Here is a 12,751-nt window from a genome sequence, read left to right as displayed (position 1 = left end):
AGTTCTGTTTAAATAGATGCCAAAGGCAATCCCAGCCTGTGAACTACAGAATCCATTTCAGTGGTTCTCAACCTTCTGGCCCTTTAAATAGAGATCCTCATGTTGTGACCCAACCATAAAATTATTTTTGTTGCTACTTCATCACTGTCATGTTGCTACTGTTAGGAATCGTCATGTAAATATCTGATATGCAGGCTGGTCTGAGGCGACCCCTGTGAAAGGGTCCTTCGACCGCCAAAGGGGTCGTGACCCACAGGTTGAGAACGCTGCGTTAGGGCCTCTCAATCTGTCTTCCATGTTTCTTGACTTTTCTTTCTCTTCGCTGTGTGTTTTTCTTCATCACCATGCACATAGGATAAAAGGTTTATTTACCAATAGCCTTTTCTGGCTGCACGAAATAAACTGACCCGAAATGACACTGTTTAGAAAACTAATACCAGCGTCAACAAAATGTTATTAGCTGGGCAATATATTATTAGGTAAGAAGAAATTTTAAGTGAGAATTAGGGTTTCCAGATTTTCAAGGTGACTTTCATAGGAGAGCAATAATAAATGACATTTCAGGTCTTTATAGTTGTTTTTTTGTTGGGAAGGATATTTGCAAATCCAGGCAGTCCCCAACTTATGATGGTTCTACTTGGGTTTTTTTTTTGTTTGTTTTTTGTTTTTTTTTACTTTACAATAGTACAAAAGCAACATGCATTCAGTAGAAACTATATTTTGAATTTTGATCTTTTCCTGGGCTAGCGATATGTGCTACAACACACACTCACGGTGCTGGGCAGCAGCAGCAAGATACAGCTCCCAGTCAGCTGTGCTGCCAGCATTTTTTGGATATTGTGTATTTTACTCTTGAGATAAAACTCAAGATAAATGCTCAACTGTAGGTTAATGTAAGTGCTCTGGGCACATTTAGGCTAGGATGAGCTATGATGTTCAGTACGTTCAGTGTATTACCTGCATTTACAGATTTTTAAATTGATTTTTAAAGAGGGAGGAAAAGAGAGATCAATTAACCTGCATTTAAAAATGTTTTTGTATTGATTTTTAGAGAGAGAGAGAGAGACGAAGATCAACTACTTATTTGTGCATTCATTGGCTGCTTCTCTAATGTGCCCTCACTGGACTTCGAACGGGAAACCTGGGTGTATGAGGACAATGCTCTAACCAGCTGAGCTATCCGGCCACGGCTTAACTGCATTTTTGACTTATGATATTTTCAAGTTTACAATGAGTTTATCGGGACATAACTGCAACCTAAGTCGAGGACATCTGTACAGTTTATGATGCAAAGTGTTATCTGCTCTTTTTGTAGCTACAGGATTCCTGGTTCTTAGAACTTCCCATCTATTCATTTAGTCCTGGGAACAACTGTATGAAATGGGTATAATATACGATTCTTAGCGTATTATAGTGCAGATGACCAAAGTGAGGTGCAGAGAGGTTTGGTTTGGTTTTGTTAGCATACCCCGCTGTTACCCAGATGGTAAGTATCATTTCCAGGATTTAAACCTAGGCCCCTAAATGTATAACACAGTGATTCCCAACGTGGGGTGCAGGTTGCTCTCAGAGGGGAGCAATTTGATTTTTTAAGTGGGGGGCAATTTGAGTATGAGTTACTAACTGAAGTTTTTGCATTTCTTATAGTTCTAGGGGTCTCATATACAGTACATAAATGTATATTGTGGCATTTATGCATTCAGTTCTCTATTATATATTTTGAAACTTTATTTGCTATTTTTTCACATAACTTCATATTATTATTATTATTATTATTATTTTAGCAATTTCTTAGCGATTTCTTCCTCAGTCCTTCAACTGTCCTTTCGTTCTTTTATTTTTCTCTTTCATGGATGCCATGTTCTTTGGAAGCTTGTTTAGACCAAGTTAATGGCTTTTAGGCTTCCTCCACGTGATAGGAGTTCACTGTTTTCTTTTTTTTTAAAAAAAAGGGTTCACTTTTTGAATAATAAGAATTATATGTCACAGGGGCGGCTTCAGGATTTTAGAGATGCTTAGGTGGGGCATGGCCAAAAAGTTGGGAACCACTGGTCTAACACAATGTGAGCTTACTATAGCAACAAAGTCTAACTTTCTCAGGTGCTCTCTCTCCTATGAGACAAGCCAATATATAGACTTAGATAGTATAATAAATAATAAGAATAAGAATATAGAAAATAGAATAAATAAATAAACCTAGGCCCCTGACTCCAGAGCCCACTTTTTTTTAACCCTTGTGTTGTTACAGTGCCTCTCATTTCTTCCCATCCCCAGGATCAGAAACCCTTACGGTAGGGATCCTGCATTTGGTTGTGCAGATTGTTCACTATCCAGTGGTCCCCGGCGGACAAACCCATTAGTAGCTGCAGTCTCTTCCATGCTCCGCTTATCAAGCCGGATGTGGCTGCATCTGCCGGGAAGTAGGAGTGCTCTTGTAATTTCTTCAAAGGTCCACATGGGCTTATGGGAGCCCAGACCTGTGGCTCATGGCTTCTTCTTCTTCTTTTTTTTTAAATGTATCTTTATTGATTTCAGAGAGGAAGAGAGAGGGAGAGAAGTAGCAATGATGAGAATCATTGATTAGCTGCCTCCTGCACGCCCCCTACTGGGGATCGGGCCCACAACTGGGTATGTGCTCTTACGGGGAATGGAACCCCTTCGTTCATAGGTCCACGCTCAGCCACGGAAGCCACACCAGCCAGGCTCATGGCTTCTTTGTCCTTCCCCAGTTATGCCTTCTCAGGACCCTGACGTTCCCCAGAAGGAGCAGGAGAAAATGACCAAGTTTCAGGTAAGTAAGGCATTTCTTTCTGTCTCCTAAGATGTGATTTTATTTCTTAAAGATTAGGCACATCTTTTTTCTCTTCCTTGGAAAGCTTCATGGAAAACAACCGATCTTGAGTGCATGTTGTGCGCTAGACTCTGTGTGTGTGTGTGTGTTTTGTTTGTTTGTTTTTATCTTTATTATTTCACAAAATAATCTGAAAAAGATAATACAAATATGAAATAGACAAAAATAATTTCCATTGTTACTACCCTCTTTTACAAACTAGCTGTTTTTACTTTCTCACATGCACTCATACTTATACATTTGCAAAATTAGAATTGACAGGATATACTTATACATATTAGATAAAGGCTTACTATTGACAATGCTTATTAAGGTTAGTAAGGTAAACTCAAGGGAATATGAATAAAAGAAATGAACCACACAAAAAATAAAGTAAATTTATGTAGAAAATAATGATCACTAATAACTAAATGAGTGTAAATGTTAAGAAAAACTTTACTTCACTTAGGTTGTCAAATTTTTTTTTAAAGGAATTATGTCCTATTTGTCCAGAGTCTAGAGCAGTGGTTCCCAACCTTCCTAATGCCGCGACCCTTTAAAACAGTTCCTCATGTTGTGGTGACCCCCGATTTCATTGTTACAAATTGAACATAATTAAAGCATAGTGATTAATCACAAAAACAATATGTAATTATATATGTGTTTTCCGATGGTCTTAGGTGACCCCTGTGAAAGGGTCGTTTGACTCCCAAAGGGGTTGCGACCCGCAGGTTGAGAACCACTGCTCTAGAGATTCAGGGACATTTGTATTCTCACATGAAAGGTGACTTGGGCCCTATTTGGTTTGGCTCAATGGATAGAGCATCAGCCTGCGGACTGAAGGGTCCCAGGTTCGATTCCGGCCAAGGGCACATGCCTGGGTTGCGGGCTCCATCTCCAGCAGGGGGCGTGCAGGAGGCAGCCAATCAATGATTCTCTCATCATTGATATTTCTATCTCCCTTTCTCTTCCTGTCTAAAATCAATAAAATATATTTAAAAAGTAAAAAAAAAGAAAGGTAACTTGGGAAAACCTTTAGAGAGGGAAATCTGCTATTTGCCATTCTGCTTTCAAATTTGTAACTTCATATTCTATCCTATGACTTTGCAATCGTTACTTCTAGGCTAAGATTTCTGTAAAAGGATCTTTGCAGCATTGATTATAAGTAAAACATCTGTAATTAATTATATATCTGTATTAAAGATAAATCATCAAAACAACCACCACCAGCAAAAAAAAACATCAAAAAACAAAGATAAGTGGTCAGTTCTAAGGAATACTATACTCTGCAATCCTAAAATGGAATGGAAGAGTCTATAACGATACCAGTTGTTCAAACTTACTTAGTATTTGTTATGTGCCAGGCACCATTTTAACTACTTTACGTATATTCACTCATCTAATCCTTTCAAACATCTTGCAATTGAGACACCGTTGTAGAGAAGAAGTGGAGATTGTTAGAGGTTAAGGGATTTGTCCAACCTCTTGTAATTAATACCTTGGCATTTGAACTTGGCCTGTTCCTTCATCAGCTGTGGCATGTGTCTTCAAAACACAGAGGAAGAGCTATAAGCTGGAGACCTGTCCTGGAGGATTGCTGAAGGCCTGTGAACTTTGCAAACGTTAAAAACAGTGACAGAGCCCAAGGCTTGTAGGGAGGTAGGGAGAGGTAGTGAGAGAGGGACAACTGTTGACTGAAAACTGCCTGGGGTCCTCCATCTCTAACGATTTTTTGATAACGTTCTTTAACTTGTCGATGGTTCCTTCATGGGCCTTTTTTGCAAGATTCAGGTGGAGTGTGTTTGGTGTTGTAGGAGGCAGTGACCTTCAAGGATGTGGCTGTGGTTTTCACTGAAGAGGAGCTGGTGCTGTTGGATCCTGTCCAGAGGAAGCTGTACCAAGACGTGATGCTGGAGAACTTCCGGAATCTGGTCTCAGTGGGTGAGGACGGGCGCCCTCTGACACTGAATCTCAGCCCCTTTGAGAGTCTCTGTGTCCTTTGTTCAGAGAGTTGGACCTTTTGAAATAGTTCCCTGACCTTGAAGACACAGTTTTTCCAACCCCTGGGATTACAGGCAAAGGTTTTTCTGGTCTTCCTACTCAGGGAAAAATCTTGTCACCTGCCCCCCCTCCCCCCAAGGACATTTGGCAATGTATGGGGACAGTTTCGATTGTCATGACTGGGGGAGGGGTGCTAGCGATGCTGCTAAACCGCTTTCAATGCAAAGAATAACCCCCACAGCAGAGAATTAGCCAGTCCAAACGATCAACAGTGCCTTGGCTGAGAAGCCCTATTTTACATGAAGTATAAACAGGCAGCTTAGCTTCTATTCTTTGTCCTTCAAATACTTCATCTTTCAGATTATGGTTGTGACCCATTGATAGGTCATGGAATCAACTGAGCACATTGTCCAGGGGCAGGCAGAAGGAACTTTACAGTTGTGAGTGACATTCTTTTGATTTAAAGCTTTTCCATATGAGCAACTGTAACGTACTCTTGCCCACTCCTGCATTGGCATTACTTTCCCCCCATGAAATAGTTCCTATCCTTTTTCTATTTCACTCTGTCAGTGTTCTGTATCAAGACCTGCCTGCTCACATTGCAGCCTATACTGTGTCCATTTGCAGTGAGTGGTGTGAGCGTGTGAGAAATTCAATGGAAATAGACAATGGCTAAATCTAATTTTATCTATATACTAGAGGCCTGGTCCACAAAATTCGTGCACTTGGCGGGGGTTTCCTCAGCCTGGCCTGCGCCCTCTCTCAGTTCAGGAGACCTCGGGGGATGTCTGACTGTGGTGGAGGTGCTCGCCAGCCAGGAGCCCAGCTCAAGACTTATGGCTGAGCGGTGCTCCCCCTGTGGGAATACACTGACCATCAGGGGGCAGCTCCTGCATTGAGCGTCTGCCCCCTGGTGGTCAGTGCGCATCATTGCGACTGGTGGTTCTGCCGTTCGGTCGATTTGCATATACGTATTAGCCCTTTATTATATAGGATAGATGTGAACTAGGTCACGACCTAAATTTCTTTATTATTATAGTTCATGATCAAAAAGCTCTTAAAAATATCACTTTACAGGTTCTGAGGATTATGGAATTTGAACAAAAATATATTTTAGCTCTCTGCGCATCTTACATGTATACATATATCTGCCTTTTCATAGGATATCTTTCCTTCAAACCAGGTAAGGCAACCCAGTTGGAGGCAGAAGAAAACCTCTGGATGATGGAAAGAGAAACTCAAAGAAATGGGAATTCCAGGGAAAACCACATGGCTGTTCTTTCAGGTACCGGCTAATCTGCTCACTGCATCTGTGATTACCACTCGTGTAGGAGTGCTGTCATCTCTTGCCTGGACTGTGACAATAGTCTCCACACCAGCAAGAGGGATAGAAGCAGAGGGTGAGGTCTCGTAGGGTCCCCTCCTGCTCCCTCTTATAAGGACGCTTGTGATTACTTTGGACCCATCCAGATAACCCAGGATAACCCCCTCTCAAGAGCCTTAACTTAGTCACATCTGAAGTCCCCTTTGTCGGGAATGTTAACATTTTCCCAGGTCCTATGGGTTAGGGTGTGGACGTCTTTGAGAGCCATTCAGTTAGCCCACCACACCCAGAACCGTGAATATACCTGTTGAGACTTGTTTAGCCTGTATTATTAGAATCTAACTCCAATAAATTTTTAAGGATTTGGTACCCTTCTCCCTCACCGTAAACATTTTAAGCCACTGGCTTCCAACCATTTTTAGTCATGACCTTCAATAAGAAATATTTTACATCTTGACCCAGCATCAGTATAATGTATGTGCATATTTACATACGTGCCTGTAGCTGAAACAAGCTTTTCACACAGTTGTGGTACCCTTAGCTTGGGATACACTTCTCATATTTTTATTCTTTTTTTTAATATTTGTCACAATTATGGAATCGGGTTCACAGTTCACTGATACCTCTCAGCAATTTGAAAAATTCTGTTGCAGCTGTGATAAAGCAGTAACGAAAACAGTGCATGTTTTCCCTGTGACCATTGCATTCCAGTGGGTCTCAAATGACAAGAAAAAATTAGGAAGTATGTAGTCAATCGGGCAAGTGCTGTGGGGCAAAATAAAGCAGGAAAGGCAAATGGAAGGAATCAAAGGTGTATGGGGGTGAGGAGGAATTATTTTATATTGAGTGATAAGGAAGGCCTCACCCAATTGAGTGACGTTTGAGTAGAGACCTGAGGGGATGAGAAACAGCACGGCACTAGCTCCCGCGAGAAAGCTTTCCAAGGCGCGGAGACCTCCCTCTCTTCCTCGTCAGGATTGCCTCTGAGAGTCTGCACTGGGCCGTTTCTTTCCTTTTCCCGGGTTCTTCCTGAGTTGTGCCAGATTAGTTTTCCCTTTCCCACTTCTTACTGAGACCTGGTTTACTTCCAGATTTAGAACAATGAATGTTATTAGTCCGACCATTTCCCAAATTTACTCTTAGAAGATAGTTTTTATCAGGACCTAAAATCCTATTGTACGCCTACAGTCTGAGCTTTTGTAGCCTAACGAGTAGAATCCCACTGGTCATAGGAATACTGTGGACAAGGTGAGCAACTTCTAATTGATGTCACTGTCGGTTGGAATGGGGATTGTCTTTGTTGCTCTGCAGCCATCTGAGTCCAGACTTCAGCTCAGGTGTTACATGTTAGACTTATGGTTCTGAATGGGTCACCTTTACACTTAGTGGGTAAGAGTCTGGTGACTCCATTCTTTGCTTCAACTGCACGGGAAAGCAAGAAAAGGACAAATGGTGTTGTACAGAGATGACCCTCCCTAGGTTTGTGAAGGCCTTGCCCCGTGGTCTAAGTGTGAAATCCTGACATTTCTGAGCGAAGCTTTCACTTGTCGTCATCTTGGAATACCGCTTTTTCTTCCAGGCAGCAAGAAGCAGAATGAGGTGGAGATTCTTCAGAAAGTTGCATTAAAGTACCTTTCACATGAAAAGCTATTCTGGCAAATCTGGAGACAGATTGCAAGTGATTCAGCCAGGTGTCCTCAGAGGGCGAGCTCCCGGTTACTACAAGGCCGTTCTGATCAGACTCCTGGGAGTGGGAGCGGTGTGGTGAAATGTAAAGGAGATGGCTCCTGTTGTGTTGAAAATCAAGACCGTGTCCATGTCGAGGATGCTTGTGGGAATATTCACCTGAGTGAGTCACAGACTCAGAATGGAGGTAAGCAAAGTCACGTGAAAGATCACCTGCATGCCTGCGAAGCCGTGAAGAAATCACTACTTAGTGATCATATTAAAATTCACACAGAACAGAAACCCTACAGATCTAATGACTGTGGGAACAGCATGAGCGATGGCGTCTGTCAGCATTTACCCTGCAGAGAGGAACTGCATCTCTGTAGTGAGTGTGGGAAGGGCTTCAGCTACAACTCACTGCTTTCAAGTCACCAGACTGCACACCCAGGAGGGAAATGCTTGGCTCAGAACTCACACCTGCTGGCTCCTCAGAGGACTCACCCCGGAGAGAAACTCTCGAAATGTCATGACTCCGATGATTGCCTCAATAAGAGTTCCTTTCATTCTCATTCTGATCATGCAGGAGAAAAGTCCTATAGATGTGACAGCTGTGGCAAGGGATTCAGCAGCAGCACAGGTCTCACCATTCATTACAGAACGGAGAGAAGCCCTGTAAATGTGAAAAATGTGAAAATGCCTTCCACCGGGTTTCAAGTCTTCAAGCCCATCAGAGAGTCCTCAGTAGAGGGAAATCGTACAAATATGATACATCATGTAAGAATTTTAGTCAGAGGTCATATCTTCCTCATCATCAGAGAGTTCTTACAGGAGAAAATCCACACAAATTTGAGGAGTGCGGAAGACATGTTAAGCAAAGCTCACATTGTCTAACTTCTCTGATAACCCACACATCAGAGAAACCCTATAAATGTGAGGAGTGTGGGGTGGGCTTCAGTCAGAGTGCACATCTTCAAGTCCATCAGAGAGTTCACATGGGAGAGAAACCTTACAAATGCGAAAAGTGTGGGAAGGGCTTCCGTTGGCATTCACGACTGCAGGCTCACCAACGAATGCACACAGGTGAGAAGCCATACAAATGCGATGCATGTGGCAAGGCTTTTAAGCATAGCTCACACCTTAACATTCATTGTAGAACTCACACTGGAGAGAAACCCTATAAATGTGAGGAGTGTGGTAAATGCTTTAGCCAGAGTTCAAACTTTCAGTGCCATCAGAGAGTCCACACTGAAGAAAAGCCATACAAATGTGAAGAGTGCGGCAAGGGCTTCGGTTGGAGTGTTAATCTTCGTGTTCATCAGAGGGTCCACAGGGGTGAGAAACCCTATATCTGTGAGGAGTGCGGGAAGGGCTTCACTCAGGCCGCCCACTATCACATCCATCAGAGGGTCCACACTGGGGAGAAACCTTATAAGTGTGACGTCTGTGGTAAGGGCTTCAGCCACAATTCACCATTAATATGCCACCGGAGACTCCACACTGGAGAGAAACCGTACAAATGTGAGGTGTGTGGGAAAGGCTTTACTCGCAATACGGATCTTCACATCCATTTTCGGGTTCACACAGGAGAGAAACCCTACAGATGTAAGGAGTGTGGGAAGGGCTTCAGCCAGGCTTCCAACCTTCAAGTCCATCAGAACGTCCACACTGGGGAGAAACGATTCAAATGTGAGACTTGTGGGAAGGGCTTCAGTCAGTCTTCAAAGCTGCAAACCCATCAGAGAGTCCACACTGGGGAGAAGCCCTACAGATGTGATGTGTGTGGAAAGGGCTTCAGTTACAGTTCCAACCTTAAACTGCACCAAGTAATTCACACGGGAGAGAAGCCATACAAGTGTGAGGAGTGTGGGAGGGGCTTTAGTTGGAGATCAAATCTTCACGCTCATCAGCGAGTCCACTCAGGAGAGAAGCCCTATAAATGTGACGAGTGTGAGAAGAGCTTCAGTCAGGCCATCGATTTTCGGGTCCATCAGAGAGTCCACACTGGAGAGAAACCGTACGCATGTGGTGTGTGTGGGAAGGGCTTCAGTCAGTCCTCTGGCCTTCAGTCCCATCAGAGAGTCCACACTGGGGAGAAGCCATACACATGTGATGTCTGTGGCAAGGGCTTTAGGTACAGCTCACAGTTTCTGTACCATCAGAGAGGCCACACGGGGGAGAAACCTTACACATGTGAGGAGTGTGGGAAAGGCTTTGGTAGGAGCTTGAATCTTCGCCATCACCAGAGGGTGCACACTGGAGAGAAGCCCCATAAGTGTGAGGAGTGTGGAAAATCCTTTAGTCTCCCCTCAAATCTTAGAGTCCATCTGAGTGTTCACCTTCGGGAGAAACTATTTAAATGTGAGGAGTGTGGGAAGGGCTTCAGTCAGAGTTCACGTCTTCAGGCCCATCTGAGATTCCACACTGGAGAGAAACCGTACAAGTGTGACATATGTGGGAAGGACTTCAGTCACCGCTCACGTCTCACACAACACCAGAAAGTCCACTCTGGCAAGAATCGTTAAGAATGAGAAAGGTGTTCATGCTTCCAGTCAGGTTGTACATCTAGTTTTTGGAGAGTCCATCCTGGGGATAAAACACTAAAGTTTTGAGAGTGGAAAGGGGTTTTATAAATATTGCTCTCTTTTCTGAGACCAGCACGGCTAGAGAGCAGACAGGAGTCCTGAGTATGGGCAACGGGGGATTGAGAAAATGAGAGAGACAGACACAAAGACAGTAGGAAAGCTGGGACCAGATGGGACAGCTGTCCTCTGATGGAGAGACAGGGACCCAGAACCGATACAGCACATTATTTTATACAGTAAGATACCAGGAAGTTTTACCAAAGTTTAAGATAAAGAAAGTATGTGCATTCCTGTGGCTTCTTTGTAATTGTCACTTCTGATACTACACTTGATCTTAGCCAAAAGGCCGAGAAGCGATAATCGTCACTTCTGGATGGGCTGGATAATCATGTTTGTTCCTGGTGCCTGGCTGGGTTTAGATAATGAAACCCACCCCCTGGCGCCTGAACTAAAGGTCAGACTGACAGCACACCTGCCTCTGGCAAGGTATGGTTCCAGGGCATGGCTCTGCCAGGATCCACTGGATTCAGAGATTGTCATCTCAGGGGCCTTTCCCAGGCGCTCTCTACAGGGTTTCTTCACTTGGAATCTAATAAATCCAGGAATAGGACTGATATTCAGGGGAGAAATATGTTGTAACCCTCTTGGTAAAATCCAGTTGATGTAAATGATCTTTCAAAATGAGTGCATGCCAAAAAAGAATGTGTGAAAAGGATTATTTGCCATATACAATCTAGTTTGGGGGCTATCAGGGAAGGTTTTGGATTATTTTCTCATTAACTTCCAATTTATATGTATTTACAGTGACCATTTTTTTAAATAAAGTTTAAAAGGTATGAAAAATGAAATGAATAAAATAACTAAAAATTACCTATAGTCAAGGACTCATAATATGATTGCTTTATTTCATACAGTATATTGGATTAAAATTAAAGAATATATCCCCAGAGGTGAATCTTTGCTCTTCAGAAGTGAATTTGTGTTTGTAATGTTCATATATATGAACATTAATTGCATTATTGATTATAAAAACAAACATAGAAATAATCATTGATTGTCAAAGTGTTTTACAATTCATTGATCCAGAGGAACACTATGCAAACATCAAATGGGAGAAGGTAAATTTGTTGTAAACGATGTTGGATGATGTCCAGAATATATTCATTTGGAAAACAAATCTTGGGATTTTCATGTGATCACTTTTTTTTTTTAAAAAAAGGTATAAATGCATTAGGTAGGTATTCTAGTTATCTCTAAATGGGATTTTGCATTTTTTGTGTTCCAATAAAACTTTATATGGACACTGAAATTTGAATTTATTATATATTTTCCAGGTGTCATGAAATACTCTTTTCATTTCCCCCCATCTGTTAAAAATGTAGAATACATTCTTGGTTATTTTTGTGGGGTATTTTTGTTGTTAATCCTCACCTGAGGATATTTTTTTCCATTGATTTTTAGAGAAAGAAAGAGAGATAGAAACATTGATGTGAGAGAGACACCTGGATTGGTTGCCTCCTGCACATGCCCATTAAAATATTATTGACTATACTAGAGGCCTGGTGCACAAAAATCATGCACTGGAGGAGGGAATCCCTCAGCCCAGCCTGTGCCCTCTCCAGTCTGGGACCCTCGCTCCTTAACGCCTCCCTGCTTGCTGCTCCTTAGCGCTGCTGCAGGGTCGGGTGAGGCTCCTGCCACTGCCGCTGCTCTCACTAGCTGTGAGCCTGGCTTCTGGCAGCTGAGCGGTACATCCCCTGTGGGAGTGCACTCACCACCAGGGGGCAGCTCCTGCCTTGAGCGTCTGTCCCTGGTGATCAGTAGGCATCATAGTGACTGGTTATTCTGGTCATTGTGCTATAACAGTCAAGACTTTTATTATATAGATCCCCTATGCTGTACTTTACATCCGCAAGACTACTTTGTAACTGCCAATTTGTACCTTTTTCACCCAGCCTCCCAACTCCTGCATTTCTTTAAACTTATTGTTTTGAAATAATTTAAACCTTTCTGTAAAAATTATTTAAAATCTCATATAGTGGGTAATGTGTTTGAGTCATTTTTCTATACAAGTGAATTTATACATATATTGATACTTCTGTGTACATGCACATTTTTAAAAAATATTTTTATTGATTTCAGAAAGGAAGGGAGGGGGAGATAGAGATAGAAACATCAATGATGAGAGAATCATTGATCGGCTGCCTCCCGCACGCCCCCTATTGGGGATCAAGCCTGCAATCCAAGCACATGCCCTTGACTGGAATCGAACCTGGGACCCTCCAGTCCGCAGGCCAATGCTCTATCCACTGAGCCAAACCAGCTAGGGCCATGCACATTTTTTTT

At 42.6% G+C, this 12,751-nt stretch overlaps 1 protein-coding gene across 2 annotated transcripts in view; it reads left to right on the top strand.

Annotated features, from left to right (window-relative positions):
• Window positions 1-11,828, top strand: part of ZNF227 (zinc finger protein 227) — a 24,255-nt gene extending 12,427 nt beyond the window's left edge. The window contains exons 1-5 of one of the 2 annotated variants that reach the window (XM_006755193.2): window positions 2,603-2,791; window positions 4,645-4,771; window positions 6,015-6,116; window positions 7,735-8,477; window positions 8,975-11,828. In XM_006755193.2, the coding sequence (XP_006755256.1) occupies window positions 2,732-2,791; window positions 4,645-4,771; window positions 6,015-6,116; window positions 7,735-8,477; window positions 8,975-10,345 (2,403 nt within the window). In that variant the 5' untranslated portion in view covers window positions 2,603-2,731 and the 3' untranslated portion in view covers window positions 10,346-11,828. Of the gene's footprint in view, window positions 1-2,602; window positions 2,792-4,644; window positions 4,772-6,014; window positions 6,117-7,734; window positions 8,478-8,974 lie in introns of those variants that run through there. The other variant, XM_015558407.1, reaches the window with a different exon arrangement.
• Window positions 11,829-12,751: the final 923 nt, after the last annotated feature.

The sequence above is a fragment of the Myotis davidii genome, unplaced genomic scaffold (assembly GCF_000327345.1).
Source record: "Myotis davidii unplaced genomic scaffold, ASM32734v1 scaffold2693, whole genome shotgun sequence".
NCBI classification, from domain to species: domain Eukaryota; kingdom Metazoa; phylum Chordata; class Mammalia; order Chiroptera; family Vespertilionidae; genus Myotis; species Myotis davidii.
The sequence above is the reverse complement of the archived record's forward strand: the minus strand, read 5'-3'. Positions and strand labels throughout refer to the sequence as shown.